This window comes from Trematomus bernacchii, unplaced genomic scaffold, assembly GCF_902827165.1.
Source record: "Trematomus bernacchii unplaced genomic scaffold, fTreBer1.1, whole genome shotgun sequence".
In the NCBI taxonomy this organism is placed as follows: domain Eukaryota; kingdom Metazoa; phylum Chordata; class Actinopteri; order Perciformes; family Nototheniidae; genus Trematomus; species Trematomus bernacchii.
This window is the reverse complement of record NW_022987698.1, coordinates 9597417-9624933: the sequence shown is the minus strand read 5'-3', so window position 1 is coordinate 9624933 and position 27517 is coordinate 9597417. Positions and strand designations below refer to the sequence as shown.

The 27517-nt window shown below is 41.3% G+C and overlaps 1 protein-coding gene across 1 annotated transcript; it reads left to right on the top strand.

Annotated features, from left to right (window-relative positions):
* Positions 1-2544: 2544 nt before the first annotated feature.
* On the top strand, positions 2545-18935 carry apcdd1l (adenomatosis polyposis coli down-regulated 1-like). Its single transcript, XM_034139539.1, has 4 exons — positions 2545-3069; positions 14411-14585; positions 16012-16531; positions 17339-18935. Exons 1-4 carry the CDS (start codon positions 2991-2993, stop codon positions 18098-18100), a joined length of 1536 nt encoding a protein of 511 aa, XP_033995430.1. The 5' UTR covers positions 2545-2990; the 3' UTR covers positions 18101-18935.
* The last annotated feature ends 8582 nt before the right edge of the window (positions 18936-27517 follow it).

The window sequence follows — 27517 nt, the reverse complement described above, 5'->3', positions numbered from 1 at the left end:
TGAAAGTGGTGATCAGCAATTTCATATGTTCAAATGTCTACTGTGAAGGATATCATAAAGCCTTAATGCAATCGAATGTAAAACAAAAAAGTTATGATTGATGAAAGTAGTATATCGGTCAGATTTGACCCGAAGACAACAGGAGGGTTAAACCAAAACCACAAGTAGTTAAGCCTACACAGGGTGAGACTTTGATGTCTTGGGGACCATTTTCCTCTAACTTGTAATTTCTGTCTAACTTTTCTTTCACTCCAAGAATTGTGCCAATGCCATTTATGTTTATTGTTGGCATGTTATATTACTTTGTGTTGCGTTGATTAGCACACAGTTCTTACCAGACGATGCAGATGCTAACAGCTAAAAGACCCGGCAGAACTACCCACACAGCTATATCACAACATTAATTGGAAATAAGTATTGTAAAACTCTGGCAATAAACCTCAAACTAATCTGCATCTGTCGACTGGAATATATTTTGTATGTGTCAGGGTAAGATCACACTCCCCATTCACCTGTGTAATAATAGCAAGCAGCAATAGGTCATTGGAAAACGTGATTTGCCATTACAAACATGAAACAGGAAGCAGCAAGGTTTTTTTTCCTATGACATAACTGGGAAAACAAACAAGTAGTTTGGTAAATGGATTCCTCATTGCATAGGAATAACGTATGTGCAAAGTACGTTTAGCAGATTTTGCTAAAGTTCAGGCATTAGGTCCGTCTCTAAACTTTCTTGGTTATAAAGTTTACAGTCTCTGCCAAATAAGTTTGTTTATTACAGATACAAGTTTCTCAGTCTTTGCGCTAATGTTTCTTGACCAGTCTGACTTATTTTCCGAGATGTTGCAGCGTTACCACCTTTCAACTAAACAATAAAACCCAGATTCTAGCATAAATAAAACAGAACCATCATGTTATACCCTTCCATGTGGTGTTTAATGACCATAAGAACGGATGGCATAGAGTCTGTGAGAAACTTTGAGCATACGGCTCAGGAAGGAACAGATTCAGGCCCACAGACAATTGGCAAAGAAATGTTAATGTAAGCAAGATGATTCCTCTGCCATATTAAACACACAACAGTGGTAATATTACTAGCATTTGCCATTGGCTGTGTGTGTAATCATGTCAGGAGTGCACGAACCCCGGAGTGTGTGCCAGGGCTCTGGTCAGCCCACCCGTCAGATATGTGCTGCCAACTCTCGCTTGGCAGACTCTTTGAAATCCGTCTTACCTCTGCAGCGGTCAGCAGAGTCAACATCTCCGTCAGACCACATGTAAACGCTGAGCATTTGAAGCAGTGTGACTGGACCTTGTGTGTGCATGAGCCTTTTTAATTGGGTGTGATATGGGTTTGTGCAAACTGTGTATGCAGCTGCTGAATTAAAGGGTCATTTCACTTATTTTCCCACTCACCAAGAAAATACAGCCATGCAGAAAGTACTACTTTTATTCGCAAAAGGTTTGGAAATATTTTAAAAATATTTTTAAAAAACGGCGGTAAATGGTATTTTACTTTTGGTTTTCACACCATTAAAAAATGTAATTTTAAGAAATGTATTTGAATTGATATACAGTACAAAACATCAAATATCATTACTATGTATGTGTGTCTTTGGTTTGACATGTGAAGCTGAATGTAAAGATGGACACTGAAGAAAATGAGACTGGAGATGGAGATACATGACACACAAGAACAACTTGTGCCGAAGAGAGGAGCTGTTTCTGTCGTTTGGAGGTTTTTTGTAAATGTTGTCGACTAAAATCGTTGCCTGAGGAGGTAACACAAGTAATTTACTCCACCACTTCAACTGAAAGCACTTATTGGAGTACGAAGAATGTATGAAAATACAATCTGCTTCAACAAGCAACGCTGGTGAAATGTCTAAAGTAAAGTCGAGTCAAGTGTCACTTGAAGACGCATTTGGTCGAGGGGTTGTCTATGATAGGAAAAACTTATAAATGTCAATACATTTCAAATCATTGAAAAATAAAATAAATACCATGATACTGTTAAAATTTGGAACAATACTGTGCTATTCATTTTTTTTTCATACTGCCCAGCCCTATATTATAGTGTTTAACCTTAAAGTAAAAACATACTGCTCAACACTGTAAATCAAAGTATTGTTCTACTGCTGTAAGTGAGGAAATGTGTTTTCATATGTTCAGGCTGTTGCAATTTGGTATAGCATCAGATGTGGTGTAGTATTGTGGCTGCAGTGTTAACTCTTATTCACCGCTGCCCTTTTGCACCTTGCTCTAAAGGCTCCCCGGAGCCTTCACTTTAGGAAGTTTGAAGCCCAAACCCCCCCCCCCCACACACACACACACACACACACACACACACACACACACACACACACACACACACACACACACACACACACACACACACACACACACACACACACACACACACACACACACACACACACACACACACACACACACACTTTTTCTATCTCTGCCCTCCCTCCATCTCTCTCTCTCTCCCCTACTCCTTTCGCCCAGCTCATAACTACCAGAGCCAGACGACTGACTGACACACATACCTCTCCTGCTCACATGCACGCACACACTCTCAGCACATGCATCGAGTGGAACAGATCCACAGAGCTGCACAGTGGTGAGGCAACTCTGAGAGAGAGGTGGGGTGGAGAAAGAGAGAGATAGAGAGAGAAAGAGAGAGAGCATTTACTCACTTAAGGAAAGCAGCAGTGTGGAGAAGTTGCATGAAGCGCTTGGTTCCAACTGACGACTTTCTAATCAGACCATGTAAGCCCAGAAGAGGAGGCAGAAAAAGCAGAAGAAGAAACTTCCTGCTGGCTGAAGGAGAGCAGACTTCTCTGAGGGATTACTGGACTCTTGGTATTTGTGCTCGTGTCATGGTGATATCCTTCATGATCGTCTGTTGTTGACAGGAGCCTCTCTGTGTCTTGGATTTCCCAAAGGATCAAAGCTTGTTGTCTGAGCTGAGGAGTGTGTGAATGAAGTGTGTGCAAGTGGGAAACATGTCAAACGGACGGTTCAGTCACCTGTTGAGGGGAGTCTGGCTGCTGTGGCAAGGTGAGTTCAGGCACTGTCTGCAGGATGATACTGATTTTTGTTAAAGTCGTCAAGCTGTTTAAAAAGATTGTTTGAACATATAGTTTTTTCTTAAATTATTCCTTTAAAGTCACAGATAAAGTGTGTATTTTGCACGTTTTACCAGATTCAATTCATACAAAGTATTTTCTCAGCCTGATACATTTGAAAAAAGAACAAGGTAAATGTTTTAAAAGATAAATGAAGGCTTAGACTGCTGCTGATGTTTCATGATCACATAATAATCCCACAAAGTTTGTATTCTTAAGTGCAGGAAAAACCTGTAAATCTTGCATTTAGAATCAGATCTGAAAAGATTGCAGAAGATTTCCGCCTGTAATCCAAAGCTTTTCCCGTATAAAACCCCGATATAAACGCTCTCTCATGTGAGAAATCAGCTGAACACTTGCGGATTTAGCTTAAAGAACACATGGCAGGACACAGAGACACAAAAGGAAGAGATTATAACTGGCAAACTCATAATAACAAGGAAGTTATTAAGTAATTTGTCACAATTCAAATGATTTGCAGAGGTCAGCATGTGGATCAGCACATTAGAAAAATAAAAACACGACCTGTGCTGACATTGGACTTATGAATAGCCGGTCTGTGTTCAGCCTCTCCTCCTCTGTGTGTCTTCAAAGCTTCAGTGGAGGAGGCTTTTAAAAAAAAAAAAGAGCTCTGGCTGGTGCCTTTAAACAATGGTTCCCTCGGAGCGGGGAAGCGTGGCCCTGGAACTAATGTTGCCATTATGTTAATGGTTAGAATAACAGGAGACAGCCATTACTGGCTTCACCTCAGGCTGCTGTGCGGAGCTGATTGTCCAGACGAGGCCTCCAACGTGGAGGCTCGGCATTTTGGCCATCATGGCTGGTTAGTGTGATGAGCTGCGGGACACAGACTGGAGGAGGCATCTGCCCAGTTATAATCATAACCCCCCCGCCCCTCCCTACATCCATCCCTAGCTGCTCCAGTGGTACACTGGTAGACTGGTATCTGTGGATTGTTTTCTTTTTCACCGCTCAAGTCTAGTAGAGGAGACAGGCGAGGTCGAGCCGCTGGCCCTGACCAGATGTCAGAAGCAGCTGCGCAGATCTTCAGCCCAAACAGAGATGATCAGGAATTAATTTGAGGAGCCAACACTGATATCAAGGTGGAATTGTTGGGATGATAATATTTAGAGGGATTTTGACATTGACATTGGTCATTTATGCGAGTTGTACATTTCCCGATACTGAGAACGAGATAAGATAGAGTTAAATGTATTGATTCGCAACTTTTGAGGAACTCTCTGAGACACAAACACTAAGTACTCTCAATTCTGCCTAAGGCTACTTCATGAGGTTTTTAATTAAATGGTGGCCAAATAGAAGAGACCACGGTGAATACTTGCATCAGATGTGGTAGATTCTTGTTGTGGGACAGTGAAGGTCTGAGATGAAGTTTACCAAAATTGACTTTACCGTTTTCATGCAATTTAAATATTGGATGCGGTGCTCATGTTTTGGACTCAAACAGTCTGACCTCAAACTCTCCCAGTACGTTGGAGAAAGCAAACGATCAGATCTCACAGAAAGTCTCCAAACCAAGTTTTTGGATTAAGGTGAAACTGATGTAACATCAGCCTGAAAACATCAACGGACCATCAACTTCTCTTTCGCTATCTACATCTCAACTGCCTAGGCTGTCCACCAAGAGTAGACACCACAATTCATGTTAGGTGCCATTAAAATCCTCTACTGTGTAATAGCACAAAATCCAACATTACAGCCGAGGAAAGCTGAGAAAACAGTAGAGTAGGTGGATGTGTCGGCCTGATGTGGCAGATGTTTCACTCATGGTGAGGGTGTGAGATGCAGCAGGACGGTGTGTGTGTTGTTGCTTAGAGAACAGGAGCCAGAGTTTGCTAACCGCAGTAGAACTGGCAGCAGGGTCCGCTGGGCAAACCCTGTAGATCCCCTCTCTAAATAAACGAGGCCGCTGGATTAAGCAGCTTACACTGTGATGAAAAGACAACAGCGGCCGTACATGCGCTGCCCCCGGGACAGAAGGAGAATCCTGGTCCGGGAGACCGCTATGATATGCTGGGGTCAAAGCCTGAGAAAAAGGAAGGGGGGCTCAGGGTTAGAATAACACAACAGACCTTGTGTTCTTTGAAAACCTCTAAATCAACCTGACCCTCGTCTGACTTTGGCGACAAGGAAGGAGGGAAGGGAGAGACAGAACCGGGAACGGTGCACAGCAAATGAAATGGTTTCTGTTTGCCTTCCTATGCATCTTATGAAGTGCTAGAACTCTGATAACAAATTTGGGGTCACATGTTTGCTGTCTGCAGGCACCTTTTGACAAGATTATGTAAGTTTACGGCATGTCACACAGCAGCGACACATCATTAAATAATTTAATCGTAACATTGCAGGGTTACTTCATAATGTTTTGGTTTAGATGTGTGCACATGCTGTTCTTTTCTAAACTTAATTCTTTTTAAATGGCATTTTTTATGCTGCACTGAACAAGTTGTTCTACCCGTTTCAAACTGTATTGTTATTGGTTGGTTTGTAGACATTGCATTGCACATAGCATTATTTGTTGCTAAATTTCTGGTCTTTTTTGCCCAAGTAGTCGGTGGACATATGTCACAGCATGATCTAGGACCACAGTTTTGGATTGACAACCTCCTTTCTCTCACAACTGACCATTTTAATCTCAGAAAGCCCAAAATTCCAACTAAAACGGGCCTCTACTGGACGTTTGATGCAGGGTTGATATCACCTAGTATGTCAAAAGTTGTCTTACCTACATGTTGAGTGGCTGCTTAAAAGCCATCGTCAGCTGTTCATACATTTGGTTGGTAAGTGAGGAGTGCTGCATGTGAGCTTTTGATGGTCACCAAAAACTGCTTGTTTATCCACAATATGTTTTGTTTTTTCTTATAAACGCTTCAAATACAGAATATGTGACGTGTGGGTTTGGAGTTGTTTAAAGGCACCTTTGACAAGACTGCATGGGTTTAGTAACAAAAGTCGTATTAGTTTACAATCTCAAGTGAGATAAATAATCTAAAAAGTCTTTATGTGCCAAACTTTTAAGTTGTAGTTTAAAACAAATTCAACAACATGCACAACTTGTGACGAGGGCGGACAAGTAGAGAGTCCTTTGTAATACAGGGTCACAACAAGTCAAATACAGTTGGGAATAACTGTCTCACAACACAGATCCACGATCTGGAGGACAGCTCAGCAACTGAAAAAGCAGCTGTGAACTGTGAATAATGTAGAGCAGTCACCTAAGTATGTGGAATGAGCAGGATCTCTCATCTACTGTAGCACCACACACAGAAAACACACCCATGCACCTCACTAATCTTGTCATCATAAAGAAGCCTCACCCCACCCCCCTGCAACCCCCTCTTCCTCCTGAACAAACTTCATTCACCTCATCAACCACTGACAGACACACAGAGAAAACCCGAAACAAAGACGAGAAAAAAAGAAGGGAGGAATCTGAAATCCATCCAGGAGAAATGAGCCGTAAACATCATGGCTTTTTCATCAGGGCAGGGGAAAGTAATCAGTGGAGGGGGAGTAGGGCCAAGAGGGCAGCGGGCACTTTGAGGACAGTTTGGAGGGGTTTTGTCCTGCAGCACTGAGGCAAAGTAAGATGAGAAAGTGGCTTTACAGGACACTGGGGGTAACCGAAATGAACGAAATGGGCTGAGGATGTAGTAAAAAACTCAAGAGGAAGTAGTTAAAATACAGGAACATGGAGGGATTGGTGCTGCTTTGCCATCATTTCAGTTTCTGCCTCCACTTTGGCAGGTTTAATAACTCTCCATTAAAAGCCTCAGTAGAAGCAGCTATGAAGCAAACAAAGGCGTCTCTCTCTAATGAACCGGGCTGACTTCAACTTCAAGCACTTGATTCCCGCTGCAAGCCCTGAATATAAAGTGCCTGGATCTGGTCCTTGTTTTTCCAGGATAGCTCCAAATAAAGAAGTACATAAAACTGTATTTTTGACGTTGGATGAGACATGAGAGAGGAAAGCGGAGGCTGCCAAACCGTAATCACAAATGCAAACATGCAAACAGAGTGCAGCCTGGAGGTCCTTTATAAATGGTATCCCTTCTGCAGAGGACTGCAAATAAATGTGTGCAGTGTGTTCTGTTGGACGTGCATTTTTACATGTGTGTATGTGTGTGTGTGTGCATGCATGCATTTATGTGTTCAAAGGATGAATTTAGGAGCTCAAAGACAGGTAGATTACTTTGGCTGCTCATCAGTCGGCTGCAGCGTTGGTGGTGATGACAGAATGACCGTTAAGACCACACGCAAGGCCCAGCCTGCTGCACTGACCCCTTGTGGGAGAATCAGGATACTGCATGAGGATAGATTGGAGATGAGTGTTGTCTCTGCCTGCCTGAAATGTAAGATATGTGGTGTGTTGTTCTGACAACAATCTGGTTAACTGCAAGTTAGCTGCCGTTTACCTTCTCCTGTTTAATAAAAGGCTTGCACACAAACCGATTGGTTTATCTTTCAGTCAACCAGCATTTGAATAGCTCTGACCCTTTAAGAGTATAACGAGCTTTGACAATTACTGTAGTATGAACATCCCTTGATTTGTTTTAATGGCAATCCAAGCGTTGTTTGTCATTCTCTGTAAAAAATTGTTTCACATTTAAAGGACACCTATCATGCTATATTTAAATGATATATTGTAGGGCCATACCTATATAAGGTATATTTATACGTTTCTGTTTTCAAAATACCAAACAGATCATGCATTTTAGCCATGCCTCATTTCGCTCCATTTGCTCTTTCCAGCACTGTTTTTGCAGGGGGCTGATTCTGTGAGCTGCAGCTGACCACGCCCCCCTGCAGGACAGGGGAGCTTGCTCTGATCAAGTCAGAAGAGGGGGAGAAAAATAGATCTCCGTCCTCCGTGTTTTATTATATTATTATTAGGGCTGTCAGTCGATTAAAATATTTAATCGCGATTAATCGCATGATTGTCCATAGTTAATTGCGATTAATCGCACATTAATCGCACATTTTTTATCTGTTCTAAATGTACCTTAGAGGGATATCTTTCAAGTTTTTAATACTCTTATCAACATATGAGTGGACAAATATGCTTTATATGTTTGTTTATTATCATTTGAACAATGACAAATATTCTCATGAATATTAAACACAACAACCTCTGAACATTACAAATATTCACCTCAATTCAACCTGGAACCTCTCTCATACAATAATACTGTGTGTGTGTGTGTGTGTGTGTGTGTGTGTGTGTGTGTGTGTGTGTGTGTGTGTGTGTGTGTGTGTGTGGAGACACTGTGATGGATCTATGGAGCTATGTGCAGCTCAAGGCATATATGCTTGAATGGGAGCTGCCTGGACGCTGCAATCATGTTGCGCGCACTATCCGTGCTGACTGTGCTGACTTTTCGTACAATGTCCCACTGTCTGGCTACCTGCATAAAGTCAAGTGCTCGGCGCAGTTGTCGGCGAAATGTCATTGAAACAGCTCCTTATATCCGTCAGCGCAGCTAGCTAGCACCAGATGCTAACAACAACAACACGTAAGGTGTGCCTCGCTCGCGCGAGTCGCGCCACACATACACACTCCTTCCCGGTCCTCCCGATGGCCAGTCCGGGCCTGCCAGTGAGCGTGGTAGTGTGGTCTGCCACAAGCGGGTGGCAGGAGCGGGGCTGTCAGCATCAGCTTGTCGATGGTATTTTACACTCGATGCGCTCTGAAACTACGGCGGCCGAGGACAAAAAATACACATGCGTTAATCGCGTTAAAATAATTAGTGGCGTTAATTTTTTTTTGCGTTAACGCGTTATTAACGCGTTAACTTGACAGCCCTAATTATTATATAGAGTCGTTATTCATTTGTTTTAAAGCTCAATAAATAACAAAGAAGACCTTTGACCGGCACTTTTCTAATTTTGTCCGGAAGATTTCAACTTTAACGGACATCTTGACCGGCGAAAGAAAACCTAACTGAAACTCTGCCGCACGGTCCCCTCGTTCCTTGGAAGAGGCGGAGAGGTGGGTGTTTGTCATCTGCTGGTGGACTAACCGGAGAGAATTACAGTGCTTGCCTCGACGGGGAGGGATTGCATTGAATTAAAGCAGCAGGAGCAAACGCTTGCCTCAGGGAGGGAGAAAAAAAGCCACAGCGGAGAATAAACAGAAGGGTAACCATGGTAACCATGGAAGTCTTCTTCGCTGCTTTTGTGGCAGACTACAGCGCCACTTACAGGCCTGGCATATGTACTACAGCGTCTCCAGCGCTTTCGAGCGGCAATGGCCGGCCGTGGCCCAACCATGGATGTATAATAAGAACTGGATACAGCGTGAGAGGCGGGGCCTCATTCATTCCTATGAGAGTTGCTCATTCGCGCATGATGATAAAATGGCCCAACTTTTGAGAGAGCGCAACGTCACAGATTACCCGGCATGCCTGAGAAGTACCCGTATGTACGCTCATAGCGCATGCGCAACTTTAACCATGCCCCCCAAAATGCTCGTTCACATCAAGCACGTCAATTTGCGTACACGTAACAGCACCGCACGTTCATGACAGCATGGTAATGGGTTGTTATTATGATAGATTTGATATTAACGAGGCGGCAGTTAGCAGCTAGCGGTTAGCTAGTAATTATGCTAATTTACACATCAATCGTTATGTACTTTTATATTACGCTGTAACAGGATCTAGTGATATCCAAGCAACAGAGCTTCATTTAGCATGAAAGAATTATTGCACTGTATATATATATATATATGTATATGTATGTACATATATATACATATATACATATATAGACATATACATACATATACATATATATGTATATATATATATATATGTATATGTATATATGTATCTATATATATATATATATACATACATATGTATATATATATATATATATATATATATATATATACAGTGCAATAAGCTTCTTAGTGCAATAAGAAGCTACAGGGACGTTAATCTACGTCGGTAATATTAACTTTATTTAATACAACATTTACGGTACAAGATTTAATCATACAGCCCATGTAGTATAATATTTTACAAATGATGAATTACAGCAAACATATGCAATATATCCATTATTACAGCTCCGTGGGCTGGCAGTAAGGCGATATGGGTCCGTTCTTATTGTGCATCCATGGGTAAAGATAAACGCATGTAGTGCTGAACACGTAACATGAACGTGCCGGGCGGCGCGGTCCCGTGGGTTAGATGCGCGTTCATAATGCAGAGGGAAATAACTCTCAGAATAACGTTATTAGCACATTTTTACAACTTGAGGAACGAATGTTTTTAATAAGGGCTATACAAGTGTTCATACTGGGTAGTTTATTTAGTTTAAAAAAAAGTATCCAACGATTTACAGACCACTCTTTCCCCATGTAAGTCAATGGGAAAAAGTGTTTCCGGGCCTGGCAACCAAAAGGAAGTGTAGTACCGCCGTTTGGCCACCACGAATATTTTCATCTGAGTCCGGCGCACTTCCTGGGGGCTTGGGCCCAACCCCACATTCCCCTGATAGGTGGAGAGTTGGCCCAATAGCCGTAGCGCCACCGTCCTGACGTCAGGACAGTGTTCAAATCTGGATCAGTTTTTATCAGATCCGTTGCAGCCCCTTTTTTAGAGATTTGGGTATGGAGGAAAATAGAGAGGGTTGTGTTTTCTGACACTTGGTGAGTTCCCTGGAACACCGGGGACACATATTCATGTATAAAAGACGTACAAAAGTGCATTTTGCATGATAGGTCCCCTTTAAGAAAACAGTAAGGTGCCCATATACACATCAAAGCTTTTACTCATCTTAATATTGACCATTATGAGATCCAACCTAATGAGCTCCCAGTGTAAGTGATCGGGAACACAATCCACAGTCCTTGTTCTGTGCAAAATGTATTTCAAAGTAAGTTTGAAGCCTAAATTCTTAAACAAAAAAAGCATTAATTTAGTCTCAGTCAAATCAGGAGTTATATTCCAAGTGTGTAAGTTTTCCATGAGGGTTCTTCTGTTGAGCTGCAGCAGGGGGATACTAAGGCAAAGGAGGAATGTCATACCAAAAAAACTTCAAAATGCCCATTTGATCAAGCCTCACCATGCTTCAGATAAACTGAAGTTTGCACAAAAGAGCACTGTGGATTTTGTCATATCCTTACAGTTTCAGCACATTAATAGGGGTTGTTGTAAAATGAACTGGAAAATGATTAACTTTACGAATACATTTATTTCAATGTTCATATGTGCACCTAACTGTTGTTTTAGGGCAGAGATGAGCATACAAGCATATCCTTTAATGTGGGAAGAGCTTTCGTTTTCTTTTTGGCTGTATTGCTTTGCTGAACAAGTTAAAGGGGTTGACCCTTGACCTCTATGAAGACATAGAGATTAGTGACATGGTTGGACTTTAAGTCAGTACTTGTCATCAATTTTCTCTCATGTTATCTTTTAGTTATGAGGTTGCTGTCAATATCTCATGTTAGTATTATTGCGAAATTGTTTCTATCTACGTTGGCCTCCAAAATAACCAATTGAATAACATCTCTCTGAAAAGTTTTGAACGACAACTGAACATTATAAACTGGCAGCTGAGAGTATAATCCAACATAAATGACATATTTTACTTACAGTGAGTTTTGTTGGTAACAATATATGAAATCTGTCTGTGGATATTCTATACCTAGTTAGGAAGGTGCAGACTTTATCAAAGGGACGTTTCAGGGGCCATACTGAAACACTAGTTTAGTGGGAACCATTGTTTGATAACACCAATACAATTTGACTCCCTATGTAGGAAGTGAATCAAATAAATGAGTCCCCTACCTCCTCCAAATTGAGATTGAGGGTGGATTTTTATCATTGGTATTACAACATTGCCTCACATGTGGTTGTACTAGGCCCTTTTGTAAAAGAATACCTAAAACCCTGCAATGAGCAATTTTGTTTTACCAAGCGCTGCGTTTTAGAGAACTTTTTTAGTAAATGCAACCATATGCCCAACTGGAACGAGATCCAAGAAAGGGAAAGGGGCTGAATGACAAGTGACCTCAAGAAACACTTTAGAAATGTTTTGGCAAAAACAGAAACACAAATATAGCAACGCAAATGACTCCACATCACATAATGCGACTCTCGCTTCTCTCTCCATTCATTGCGCTGTGTGTGAGTAACCACTTAGGCAACATGTTGCATGCAGCTACAAAGGCAGGATAACACAAAACAGACCAATTGGATGACCTGCAGGGAAATAAATTAATCCTGATTAGTATTTCTGCTCCGAGCTCTCCCGTGGGAGCGCAGCTGGATCCGACCAACTGGCTTCCCTCGCCAGCTGCAGTGACATGGAGCATAAACAAACACATCAGCACATGGGGAAATTGCAAACATGTTTCAATGCCTATGACAGGACAGAGAAGTATTAATCATATCAACAAATTGACAGACAGGTTGAAGGAGAAGAAATGTGCCTTCGAGCTTAAATCTGGTTTTGTGGTTTTTGACTGTATAGTTCATCCAAATTCAACATGTGTGTGTCCATGTATGTGTGTGTGCGTGTGCGTGTGCGTGTGCGTGTGCGTCAAGTGATGCTAGGAAATGACGGAGGTGCACACATGTCTGGTCGTGGTCAGCATATGGGAAGCATTCCAAAAATTAGGGGAACAAGAAATATCCTCCATTCTGACACTAACAAGGTTAATAAACGGTCGCCATCTTGGAGCCTTTTACAGAAAAAAAAAAAACACACTCTTTCCATTCAAAGTCCCCATTTTCCTTTAGCTCCATCTGCTCAGTCATAAGAAAACAAACTTATCAGCGACTCAACAACTAACTCCCAGCTCAACTGGAGGCTCAACAGGTGATGTTCTCCCCAAGTGCATCTAAAGTCAAATGAGAGAAAAGTGGAGTGAGATTACACCCATAAAGCTGTCTACCACAGGCGACCCTGAGGAAAGCTGAGAAAGTGAGAGTTATAATGTGAGAGCTGTGAGGATAAAGGAGAGCGAGAGGGAATAAGAGAAAAATAAAAAGGTGGACATTTAGGAAATCGCAAGCTGGATACGCTGACTTAGAGCTAAAGTTTCTGCAAAACTCTTATGGCAGAGTATTAGAAGAATTAGAAGATTAATGATGTTAAATATAAAACAGTCAGCAGCTGGTTAGCTTAGCTTAGCATACAGACTGAAAAGAGGGAAGAATGGAACAAAATGCAACAAATCTGCCTGCCAGCACCTCTTAAGCGCACTATTAAACATTTTATATCTAATGTGTTAAATCAGTGCTGTTATCCTTTGATGTATGTAAGAAAAACTAAATACACAGGTTTAGTTTATAGATATAAATTCAATCATATTATGGGGGAAGCATTTTTAAGTGAGAGAGGAAAAAACAAGAGGTTCAAGCCAGATAGAAAACAGGAGACGGAGACGTCTGTGAGAACTCATCCCCCTTTGCTTTTTACAATTTGTTTTGGGAGAATGAAACTGAATAAATTGTTTTCATACGCACAGGAAAATGCACACATTTCGCAGACAGATCCCAGTGGGTTTCCTCACGTTGCAACCATGAGGGTGCAATCAGAAAATCCTTTTTGTCTGAACTGAAACCAGATCGTAGTGCTCGGCCTTGCCGTGTCAACACAAAAAGCAGAAAGTGCAGATATGACTAAGACAGGCAGGCAAAATGCAGATGTGCACGTGTCAGATCAATACATGTTGTTCACGTGAATAATGCTTTCATTTTGTGTTTGGGAAAACTCAAGTGAGAACATTTTTCATTACAAGTGTAGCACAACTGTTTACTTTATTTGTATGATAACAATAAACATAAACAAAGATCTCAGACACACACACTTCCTCCCTCCTTGCAAACCCCTAAAACAAGGCCTGCATGCTGAAGCCGCAGGCTGATTGGAGTGACAGGCCCAAACTGTCTGCACTGTGGCCAACGTCCTGATTCACAGCTATGTATGGTTTCTATAGCACGCACTCACCCCTCATTACATGGAGAATTTACCCAAATTACATCCCTTAAACAGCTTGCAGTCAACCATAAGTGTGCTGAGATGTACCAGGGAGAAAATGTGCACATTCCCTCATGACCATTATCTGTTCCCTCCATTTTCTGATGAAGGAGGCCGATAATCATCATAATGGTTCTCCCATTTCCTGTAGCCACCCGACATCAGCATGGCAATCTAAATGAAGTGCAATGGAGCCTCTGCGTTTATCTCATCGGATAATATTTACTTACTGTTTTGTGATTTCCCTTTCTCTGTAGCTGTGTTTGTGGCTGGAACTGGGAGTAAGCTCTGGGAGGTTCCCACAGCCTCCTTCACTTCCTCCTCCAACCTCAGTGAGAGCCTGCAGGACTGTGAGTACCGCCACCTTCAGGACAGAGTGAGCATCACAGCAGACATCCCGCCTAGACTGGATGGCACATGGGTGTCAACAAGGTGAATTTCTTAAATTCTAGCTGTTTTAGCAATAAAGTGCAAAAGCAGCATTTCTTTTAGACAATGTCAAGGAAGTTCAATAGGTCGCTTAATGTTGTTTTGATGTTTAATGTAGCATCCTTTTATTCGTTCACATCATAGACTGTATATATATATAAACACATTCACATATAGTTCTATCTGTTTAAGTATTGTATGCTGTCGGATCTCTCTAATTGTCTTACACTACTGTATGTAGATAAACTTAATAAACAGCGAGTCATTGCTTTTTTCAGAATTTGAATTTAAGCAGACTAAAAGAGTTTTAGACTTCAGATGAGATACTGATTTTATGTTCTCAATTGCTTGTTCCAAGTCTTCTTCAACACAGTATTATTTTGGTCCCATTTGAACACATCTATGTCAGAGTGTGTTTTCACTTTACTCCACCCGCTCCTGTCAATTTTGGTTCTGATGAAAAACAAGATGGTGACAGCCAAAATGCTGCTGAAGGTTTTAAAAACAGTCCACAAACAAATTGTGTAACAGATCATGTTACATTTGCTACATCCATTTCTTATCCTTAAATATATTTTTGACCTGTAACTTTACTTAAAGGGGACCTATCATGCAAAATGCACTCTTTGATGTCTTTTATACATAAATACGTGTCCCTGGTGTGTCAGGGGACTACGCAGCGTCAGAAAATACAACCCTCTCTCTTTTCCTCCGTATCCACATCTATAAAAACGGGGGTACAGCGGAGCTGATTCAGATTTGCGTCCGATATGACGTAATATCGGAAATGTGGACCCATGGCACTATCAGAAAGTTGCTATCAGAAACAATGCCCGACTGTTTTGGACGTAATATGGCCTTTGTTTACATTAGCAAGCATGCTAACATTCAGAGCTAACGCAGTACTGGAGAGAGCATGTGTCAAAGAAGCAGGACATTAAAAAAGGAACTCACCTTGTGGTCAACTGGCAAGAGAAAAAGCATTTGAGCTCCATACTGTTTCAGAAATAATCCTTGATGTGGTTTGGAACATGATATGGCGTTTAATCACGGCAGCATTGAGCTGAATCTGCTGGGTAATTCTGTGTAGGCATAAGCTCCCCCTCCTCTTTTTTTTTTTTTCAAGCTAAGGACCCCGAACCTGCAGTTCTCTAACAGGGCTAAAACAGAGGGATATGAGGGATGTCTAAAATGCATGATCTGTTTGGTATTTTGAGCAAAACATATACATGTTTTTTATATATTTTTATATATCTGAGACCCATAATATATGCCTAAAAATAGCATAATAGGAGCACTTTAAGACTTGCCCCAAAAGGCAGGACAGCTCTGGATTTGACCGTCAGCTAACCCCTGTTCACTACTGTTTAGAAAGTATTCAGACACAACTAATCACTAATCTTTCCTTATTTGACTCCTCTCTGTTCAGATGTGAGGTGCGGCCCGGTCCAGAGTTCATCACCCGCTCCTACACCTTCCACTCCAGCCGCCACTTCACCGCCCTGCAGCACTATTACACCGACAGCAGCTGTGAGGCCCCGGCCTACTCCCTGATGATCAGGGGGAAGCTTCGTCTGCGGCAGGCCTCCTGGATCACCCGCGGGGGCACCGAGGCAGAACACCACCTCAGCAAGGTGGGCATCGTGGTCCACAGCCTGGCAGCCAAGCAGAGGCTGTCCTCCAGGCTGCCTTCCTCCTGCGTCGGTCTGACCCTGAGTCGGGTGGTGCCGGGGAAGCTGTACGAGCTGTACAACACCCGGGCAGGGAGGGGGTGTCTGTCGGCGCTGGGCTTCTCTATGATGGAGATGGGGCTGATACGGGTGGAGACGCAGCACCACAGCCATGGAGGGAAGATCCAGGAGCTGCTCTTAGGAGATATTCACACTGACTGGACACAGAGGACTGACTACAGACCAACAGGGTACCAACAACCCCTGCAGAACGCCATGGTGAGACATGACTGCCATACAGAGTGTGGAGGATAATTATGAGGGAGGCCAGGGTAGCTCCTACAACAATATCAACAGTAGAGCAGCAGCAGTAGAAAGCCTGCCTTTTCCCAAGAGCCCTTTAACTGTCTTTAAGTTTAAGAACACATTGTTAAGCCCAACTTCAAATGTTGCTTCAGAAAGTCTAGTTAATATTTTTTCTTTCTTACCAACTATACTACGCTATATACAAGTTTAAACATCAAGGCAAAACAATTCAATTTGATCATTTTAAGCTTGAAAAGGAACAAATTGAAAGCTGAACCAATAAGTCAATTAAGCAATGTTGATAGAAGATAAATTGTTGTCGTTCCAGCTCCTCAAATGTAAAGGTGTTATGAGTTTTCTTGGTTTTATATGTTTGTGAATAAAACTAGGTCTACAACTAGTGATTTACTTCATTCTCAGTTAACTTGCCAATTTGTTGTCTGATCAGTAAATCATTTAGTTTATAAATATTACAAATAATTCATAATTTCTCAGGTCCAAGATTCTGTTTTGTTCCACTAACAGTCCAAAATCCCACCAAAATAATGAATGATGATGCCACATAAAATAATCAATTGTTTGGCAACCATTATCAAAATTGTTGGTTGTTAATTTTCTGTTTACTTATTTAAGATTATCCCAATTTTCTGACATTTTATCAGTGATTTACAATTGTAATTGTTATAGTCATTGAACACGAATCAACAACCTGATTAATGTTAAATCTTCAGTTGCAGCCCTATAGGTCAAAATATCTCACCTCTTCATTTGTCTTCACAGCATCACCTCCACCCCTGCCCTGTGTGCGCCCTGGTGTATCGCTCCTCAGAGCATCGCCCCCCGGTGTTGCCCCGCAGCCCTGCAGCTCCTCTGTCTCTGGCCGGCCGCTGGGTCAGCCAGCGCTGTGAAACCCGTCCCAACGTCCTCTTCCTCACTCGAGACTTCACCTTGGATCCCGACCAGCACGCATGGGAGGGCATCTATAGACACTACTCGGACCCTGCCTGCTCTCAGCCCACCTTCACCCTGAGAGCTTCGGGCCACTACGCTCAGGGAAACCCATCCGCCAAGGTCTCAGGAGCCACCGAGTTTGTCTTCAAGGTCACCGAGGTGAGAATCACGGCTATGGAGGGGCAGACTGCTAAATTACTGAATGGGACGAGGCCTGGAAGGTGTGGTCTGGCAGGGTGCTGGGAGATCGGGGTTGAACAGGATTTGACCCCCACAGATGGATGCAACCTGCTGGGCATCAAGCTGCCACATAAGGAGTACGAGCTCTTCAAGCCTGAGCTGGATCACAGGAAACACCCGCTGCTGTTCACCGGAGAAAGGCCGACTGATGGGACCAGCCCAGACCGGCCGCAGAGGAGGCCCACTTCATTTCAAGCTCCCATGGTGCTTTGCAGTGGGTTTCCACGTCGCTATGGCTCAGGTTTCAACAACAAGCAAGTCCAGTTAGCCACCAGTGGGACAGGGAGACTGGTACAGCTGGTGTTACTGGTGCTGGGATCTGTGCTGTGTAGCAGGTTTTGTGTTTATTAGAGACATTGTTTAACAATCAAGCCTGCTACACAGCTGAAGTCATTGATGAAATTGTTTTCTGGCAGCTTTCCTTCACTCTTCCTCCATATGATGATGACTAACATGTGTGATTGTCAAAAGAAATCATGAGACACTCAGGAGAGATTAATCATTTTTTATATCTGGCCTTCAGATGCTGCCTGTAGATTCACTTTAACGACTCTTAACGCTGCATTTCTACCTAAAACTAATCTGTATATAAACCAAAAATGTATACAAGTGCCATCATTTCAGTATGTATTATATACTTTTATACCGTCCTCCTTTTGTATATTGATCAGATGTTCTCACTTTACAGATTCATTATTTGTTTTGCATATTTCTGTAAATGCAGTTTTCTTGTCATGCTTTTTATTATACAAAGCAAGATCACAGTGTTGAAGTGTGGATCAGTTATTTCCAGAAGCCATGGACCTTGCAGCAGACTTCTCACGAGAGCTTATTTTCATCTGAGATGCAATATAATGAACTCTATACATGGACATTGTTCTCTCAGAATGCTGGAGAGAAAGAAAAAGCTGGAAAAAGTTTAATCAGCCCTCTAATGGCTGCCGTCATCATTGATCTAATGCCACTGTGGTGTGAAATGTTGCTTTATCTCTATCTTCTGTCAAGCTTGTTTATTATTCTGCCTTTCTATCAGCACTCAATCCAAACAAATCAACTGAATATTTATTTTAACCATTTATACTGTATTTTTTGATAAGAGAACGAATTTTGGTTTAATATTTTAGTTAGTTTGCCATTTATGAAGAAGTGATTTTTTTCTATGTGTATTAAAAAAGGCTTTTCATAACGTCTTGTGTTCAGTTGGTGTTTGAATCAAGAGTCTGAAGAGAAGCTAGAGTCACTGCAACAGAGCTAAGCGCTAAGTTAACGTCATGCTAACACGCTGATGTTTAGCCTGTGTAATTGCCATGCTCACAATCTTAATGTCGGCGTTCTGGCGATTTACTCGGAAGGCAGAAGCAGCTGGGAGTTCCAGCAGCTTCTACTGAAGCCAGTCCCCAACTCCGGGGACTTCCGGCCGGGGACTTCGGGTGGCAGTATACGCCGTGAAGTGGTTTGCGGCCTGCCAGTAAACCCAAAGCAGAAGAAGACGAAGTGACGTCAGCGGCTTCATTTGCGTAATCTTCCCTCAGGGAATTTATTCCGGTGTGAACGCGATCTGCACTTAGTGCCATGGGGGTACTAAGTGCTGGCACTAAGTACGGCAAAGTACTTGGTGTGAAAGCGGCTATTGACAACTTAAAACTAGAGTGCAGGACTTTTATGAATAATGTAACATCCGTTATACCCTTGCCAAACAAGTTTCCTATACTCGAGGGCTCGCAGCGTCTCCCCGTCCCCTGAAGGGCAGAAGGACTTTTTTTCTGGACACTTCTTAGGATTTACCATTATACTCATAGCTGATATTCCCTTACTCTGTTCTTATTTTACTACTCACCACTGCCAAAAAGGTTAGACATAAGTTCTGCACTCCAGCTTTAATGACTCAAATCAAAGTTATTACAATCATGAGGACATAAAAGTCTGAACAAATCTTCAGAGCATTAAAATATAAAACATAAAAACTTGATACATCTTGTTGATACAACAAGTGTTCCTCAATGTCATTAGGATTCATCCCCTGGACACATGAATATCTGCACAAAGAATGTCATAGCAATCCATTCAATAGTTGTTGAGACAGTGTACACTGTAAAAAAAGATCGTAATTTTTAAAGCCTGAACCACAAAGTGGTGGACAGACTGAACTGCACACGTAAAAGGAAAGTTCTTTGTGCTGCTGTTTTATTTCAAGAACCAAACAGAAAATTGGGACTGTTTCATCAGCTGGATTTTGTCCTCGATCAGATGTTCAGACTGCGGTCTGATTTAAAGCCCAGTGGGTGGGTGAGTGTACTGCTGTTTGATAAATAACTGTCATATGGCTGACACATTACACAAGGCATTCCAATGCGGGTCCAACTGCTGAAAACATACGGATATCAGATTGGATGCACACACAGTGTATCATGAGAATAAACAGCCGTCAGCCAACAAAATAGATTTTGCAGTCACTCTGACAATAAATGAGGCGAGAGAAGCCTCAGTTAAGACAACACAAGAATATATAGCTCCAGATTTTCAATGTTATGACTGAAGCAAGTGAAGCATTGTGCCATGTAGAGAAAGATATCACCCATTAGTAAAACCATGACACCTGCTTCCACAAAATGATTGCAGGCAGACTCAACGTCATATCACCAGAATCAGCTGGAGTCTACAAAATATTATACAAGCAAATCATCTTAAGTTTTGAACCAATTACGAAGGAAAACATTTTCCACCTAGTATTTGTTATATTATTTCCTTGAGAGTTGAAAAATGATCACGGCAAATCCCAGTTGGCTGCCTCAGTTCCAGTTGTTTCTGCAAATTGCACCAATCCATTTGTTATATTTTTTAAACTTTGGTCAATTTGTAAAAAGATAGCTACGAATTCTGAATCTATTTTTATAGTCAAATAATCAAAACAACAGTTATTTTCCATTTTAGACTCTCGAACTGAATGCTAGGGATTCCTCTCAGCAGGCATAAGACTTTGCCAATGGTGACTACACGTACAGCCCCTGTATATGCCATTTGATGTGGGCAGGTAGCATACTTATAGCTACATTTTGCTAAATGAGAGCTGTGAGGCTGAAACAAAGAGTCAAGCTGGAAAAAAAGCCACAGAGCTCAGTAGAGCTGATAACTGCTGACTGAAGTGACTGTGTGTTTACTGTAGATATAAAGTATTATAGTCACACCAAGATTTGAAAACAAACCTTTCAGTGCAACAATAGACAAGTCTGCATTTTTAGGCCATTGTCTTTGTTGTAGCTTTAAAATTATGATGATCAAATAATGAAGGCAACATTATGTTAGTTGGCTCTCTAGCATTCAAATAGTGGAGACAGAAAGAAGGAGGGATAAGTAGTCCTTTCCAGAGGCTACATGCTGTTCCTATTAACTCCTGCGAGAATGGTGATGGCAGCTGTTAGCCCCATGAGGTCATCCCGCAGGCTTGGATGGGGAATATAGGTCTGTAACCTCATCAAGCCGACACAGACTGAGAGAAAGAAGAAATGATAGTGGAAACTGGCATTTATCTTTACAATTATGTGCAGAATTTGTTGTCAAACAGAGAACCAGTGAAACCAGCAGTAACTACTTGGAACCAACCAGGTAGTAGTATGCCGGAGATGGCCAGGTGTTAATGATGACTGAAGAGGAGGGCCGGGGGATGCTCAGTATTTCATAGTCTGTTTGTGGTTTCTGCAGCGGGGCATAAAGTATAGTGACTGTCAAGGCACAGAGGAGTGCAGGGCCAACCTGTTAGTAGGACTGGTGGCTTATTGAATGCATCCATTTAACAACAACACATTTAAAAAAAGAAATAAGTTGAACAAAGACTACATTTAATGTGAAAAGTAAAAAGCTAGTGTGATTGCAGTCTGGATATTTAGATATTTGAGTCACAACATCGATTTATGTGAATATTCATTGGATCTCCTAGGCCAAGTGTTGGATGAAAATATCAATACAACGCTGATGCTACAGCCAGGAAGAGGAGTTAGCTTAGCATAAAGACTGGCAACAGAAGGAAACAGGTAGCCTGGAATGCAAAATTGCAAACTCAATCGTTTGGCAGCTCCAAAGCTTAGATTACATTTTATATCTTGGGTTTTTTCCTGGGGGGTTTGTGTAAAGAACAGTCCGTGCTACACAGCAGAAAAGCTAACTATCTGCTAGCTACAGCATGATAGTAGAAACAATCAATTGAAACACAGGGCTTGAACAAAATGATTGATACCACTCTTATGTGTTTGCTAACTGTGAAGCTACATCAAGCAACTGATTAGCTTAGCATAAGAAGCACAGGAAAACAGCTAGCCAGGTGTAGTCCAATTGCTTTAATTTTAGTATGCCATTTGTTTAACCCGTGCAAATATTTAAATGTTGAAAAACCAGAGGCTATAGTTTCCCCAATTTCCCAGTCTTTCTGCTTAGTGAAGCAAAGGTAACCATCACACTCAAGTGGTGTACATTTTTTTAATCTAACTCAGGCAGAGTATTTCCCAAAATGTCAAACAATTCTTTTAAGACAAAAACATCCTTCGGTATTTCAATCATTTATTATTTTAACTGATCAAAATCAACCCAAGAATTGAGGGACACGTGCTTTTAGACTATTCAAATTGCCAAAATTCCTTCACTGAACAAGCAGTTGAAATAATCCATGATTGTAAACTACATCCAAAGTAATGTCAGAGGAATTTAATGAGGAAGCTTTAAGGGCCACAAGTACAAGAGGGAAATAAAAAATGGTGAAGCTGTCCACATGATCCACTGTATCATATTCTTGGTTTTAACTTTTGTTGGACTTTCTGTAGCCATCTCTAGAATCATAAAAAACCCAACCTCTTCATGCAACTTTAAGAAGAACGTTCCTATAGACTGTAAAAAAAAAGGAAAACAAAACAAGCCCTAAGGAGTTTCCTTTCAGTTAAACCAAGTTTCCAAACCATAAACTGTTCGGTGGTTTCGTCTGACAAATGTTCTGGTAAAACAACGACACAGTGCTGCTTTTGGATAGAAAATACAGCAAGGGTCCCAACTCCAGCCTTCCTATAAAAATCTTCTACAGTTAATGCACAAACACACACACACACACACACACACACACACACACACACACACACACACACACACACGCACATGCACACACACACACACACACACACACACACACACACACACACACACACACACACACACACACCACACACACACACACACACACACACACACATCATTACAATTACATCATTTTAGTTGTACGGATAACTTCCAACCTCCCTCACTCATTCAAATTTCAGGCTTGGTTAAGAAAATCCCATTATTTCTATCAGAATATGAGCTGCAGCTGCCCCATAAAAGATAAAAATCAGACTTGAGTTGGCGAGCTCAGTTGAAACAAATGAGTTTCTATTGAAAACTGTGTCCTCTTGGCTCTAAGACAAATGTACAGAAAGTTGTGTTTGCCCACAGCGCAGCGACTGCACTTTCCTGCTTGATCTCATGCCAAATAAAAAGCGGCTCCTTTCTGTCATGACCTCATGCTCAAATACTTACCAGCTACTGAACAGAACCCCCCTGCCTACAGGCCCCTAATTTTATTTTTCTTAGTATGAACTCCTCATCGATCAGGGCACACATGCAAGACATGTTTACATTATTTACATTGGTAAAGCCATTATTTCAACAATACAAATACAGAAGTATGTTTTGGATAAATATTCTCCTCTGACTGAATACTTTTTGGATTTATCTTTATTATTTTTATTATTTTATTGTTACAATCAAGGGCATCATTGATGCTGTCCCCCTCAAAACCCTATTTTTGTCTAACCTTATCTAACCCAGCTGAAAAAAGTGTTTTCTCCTCTGCAAGTTGTGAGAGTAAAATAATACTTTATTATAGTTTTTTTTGTAAATTCTCCTAAAAGATATTTGATATTTTGTTTACATTTCATATATAGAGGTTTAACATTGGGTAAAGTTCCAGTTATGTACCTTACATTTGTTTTATTCATTTTAGGTTTTTTACAGTTCAAGAAAGTCCATTGTTTAATGGGTCAGCGGAGGGGATCGGGTCATTGCTAAAGATTATTCTGAAGGGTCCATCAGAAGAAAGAAAAATACATAATAATGTTTTACATTCTTTAGATTTGTTTCTAAACTTTGTCTTTTATGTGAATATATATTTTATGTCAACTTTTTTCTGAAAGGTAACTCGTAACTATAGCTGTCAAAAAGTGAGAAGTATAAAGTCACACAAAATGGAAACACACAAGTAAAATATTTGTATAATACTTTAGTAAATGTTCTTAGATGGAATTAGGATAAAACAGATCCCAGAAAGAAATCCCTTTTACGAATCATAAAAACATAACAGATGAACAGTACTTCCATCATCCAGTATGAGACAACCTCGTTAACGTATTTGTTGCCTTTGGGACTCATTTTGACAGAAAATTCCCCTCAGAGCTATCTGTCAGATGTGGTGGCTTGTTAAACCAGGTCATGTTTCTGCTCTTAGGTTAAGATCACAGAAATTATTGAAAAGGTTTTTGCTGGAGGGATCTGCCACGGGGCCGATTCTTCCAGACTGCACCCCTCGGCTGCCAGTTGTCCCGCCTCCAACCTCTCTGGCAAGCTGCAAGACCTTTTCAAACATTCATGGTCCCAAAACCCTTACAGGGACTTCTTGTAATTAGAACATTTGCATGAAATGTGGCTTATTGGTGTGCCAAATAACTATGCCAGAGTGCAGAGTATTTAGTTTCAATTGGAAAATAAATAAGGGTATGTATAAATTAGCCAAATATGTAAATCCTATTGATGAAGCAGGATTCTTTCTCTGTGAAAAACAATACTTATTGCGGGGCCAAAAGTAATTATTGCACACAATAATAGGATATTGTCACGCTGATGCCTAATTCAATCTTTGGTGTGTTTTCCAACATTGAAGCGCAGCCAGACATCATGTTTATTGTAAAGACCTCAATGAAGACCAGGTTCACTCAAACAGGGCGGGAGTGAGGCACAGTGATTAAAGACCCATAAAAGTCTCTGGACATAAAGTAAAAAAACAATATAAAACATACCCAGTACAATGGTCAGAGATACATTACTGATGTGTTTTCCTTCTGCTCAGTATAAAGAACAACCCGTTGAGTATGAAGTCAAGTAGAGGTTCATTTAATACCTTGTATTGTCAGGATTATCTACTCATGTAACGTCTATTCTAAGCAGTTTGAGATTTACTCAAACACTTCATTTTGAACTGTTTATAGTTTCCCTACCGTACATTTTCAGTTTTAGGCCTCGGAGACCCCAGCTATAAATCACAGCTAAACGATTTGAAAGTCTTATTGACCTTTCTGGCAAACAAACATGTTTTTGTCCATGCATACTAAATATGAAATGTAGCCTATCCTGATTTGATGTAATAATAATGGTTTATAGTCATCCAACTTTATTGCATGGGGTTAACGCTTCATTACTTTTCTACAAAGTAGGCTTTAAAAAGCTTAGAGACATGCAAAAATATTATGGCCGTTTGTTATTGGGAATTATTACTTAAGTACGAAGGCTACATTTGCAGTAAGCACACAATTCGGACCTATTTCTTTATAACAGGTCACTTTGCACTTTGCTCATATATGCATTGCAGTCTGAAGCACGGAATTTCACTAAGCTGTTATGACACCTTCCGCTGCACAGAGGATTCTGGTATATTTGCATCAAGTAAAGCCAACTCTGTGTTAACTTGTTCTGCCAAACTTAAGAGTAGTGTAGTATGGGTATTAAAACAACGTCTGCCTACGTATGCCATTGCCTATATGTCACTCACGCCACATTTTATCTTGAGAGTAAAAAAAAAAACCTGACATTTTAAAACAACACAATGTGGTTTTCGGGATAGATTTGTGCAGGACATTTTCTTGGTAAGCAGCAGTGACTTCCTGCTGAGTTATGGTCAACACAAAAACCTCATCCGCTACCCCATGACCTCTCCTTCAGGTGAACAGCAAACCTCAGGACTTCTCGTAATTTTTAATCTTTCCAGTTTTTTTTTAAACATTCCTCTGTGATTGACCTTGGCAATTGATTATTTCCCAACAGAATGTAGAAAAGTAAATTAATATTGGTTAGTTTCCACCATTGAGTTCGCAGCTGTGTTTTGCTGCGGCCAAGCCAAACAGCTGAGCAGCTACCGGGCCCAGGTGCATGCTGGGGGGTTTCCTGACTCAGGCCCGGCTCTGCTGCCCCCAGCCTCAAGGTGCAGACAGAAACACTGTCTGGTTGTTTCTGATACAATAACACCTAATCAATCACCAGGTTTTTATTTTATTCAACATTTTGACATTGCAAGGGTTCATTTCCTTGCAGCTTAATATTTTAACACTCATATCCCACTACAAATTGTGGTATTGCCAAATCAAACAAAGTGGAAGCAACATGCCAGATGTTTGGATTCTTTAATGAACCTGTAAATAACTTCAGAACAGTGGCATTAAACAACCTTATTGGATTTTCAGACCTCACTATATATATTTTTCGAGAAATTGATGTTTACCGCTGTGGATAGAGCTTTAACAGGTTGGTTAACAGGCGTTGGTTTGATTGGTTGGCTCAGAAGACCTAAGACACGCAAACTGCCAAACTGTGATCCAGCCTTCATTTCCATGCACTCAATAAATATGTTTTAAAGGTCCCATGTCATGGCCATTTCTACTGATCATAATTCCATTGTTGAGGTATACTAGAATAGATTTACATTGTTCAATGTTCCAAAATCACATTGGTTTCTCATAAAGCATCTCTGTATAGTATGTGTATTCACTCTCTGTCCTAAACACCTTGTTGGAGCTCCTGCCCCCCCCCCCCCCTCCCTATGAGCCCACTCTGCTCTGATGTGTGATTATGTGTTACAATGGCGTTTGTTAGCAACCAGAAAAATGACACCAGTAATGACAAACAGATGAGAACGCTGCGTGGGGTCTGGGTGCCGTGTTGGCGGGACGTTGCGGGGCTCGCTGCTCCGCTCGAGGAGCGGACAGTGTGAGCTGGATTACTGGTCGTTTCCTGGTTGCTGCGTGGGGTCTGCGAGACACGGAGGAACTCAGCCTGAGCACACACACGTGAGTGTGTGGCGAACTGTGAGTGGAGATCCACGGAGCCGAGGCTGAGAAAAGATAAGGCTGAGTGAGTGTGTGTGTGTGAGGAGCTCCACGGATTGGTTCATTTGGACCTGGGTATCGTTACGTCAGTATACTCGGGAAGAAAAAAATGGAAAAAGAGAAATCTCCAACAAGGTGTTGTTCTGGGGCAGCATAGACAGGTATTTTCTGTGTTAGAGTTTTACTCGCTACAGGGTGTACTTTGAGAGTTTGTGACTTTGCAGACCGTTTACATGCAGAAAAAGCTACATAACACACAAGGGGACGGGTAATAACCGGAAAAGCATGACATGGGACCTTTAAGTCTCATTAATTGCTGATAGAAGTGTCAGAGGAGTTTGTATTCGTTTTTGTTAATCAATGCATCTCAAGAAACTAAGAGGTGACATTGGAAATCTGAATTTTTAAATAACAGGACGTTACTCAAAATTAAAATACTTAAAAACTTAAAAATAAGAATGCATGTCATTGTGGCCTTATTTTGTAGCGATGTGACGTTGTGATAAATTGACTCAAGTGATGGCAGCGTCTGTTGTGGCTGAAGAAGTTGAAGTTTGGAAATGCAGAAATTAAGAGTTTGTGCAGTAAGAGAGATGTGAGA

Coding starts and splice junctions, on each gene's coding strand:
- apcdd1l (XM_034139539.1), top strand. CDS start 2,991: ATGAAGTGTGTGCAAGTGGGAAACATGTCAAACGGACGGTTCAGTCAC. Junction 3,070..14,410: donor AGTCTGGCTGCTGTGGCAAG/GTGAGTTCAGGC, acceptor CTTTCTCTGTAG/CTGTGTTTGTGGCTGGAACT. Junction 14,586..16,011: donor GGCACATGGGTGTCAACAAG/GTGAATTTCTTA, acceptor CTCTCTGTTCAG/ATGTGAGGTGCGGCCCGGTC.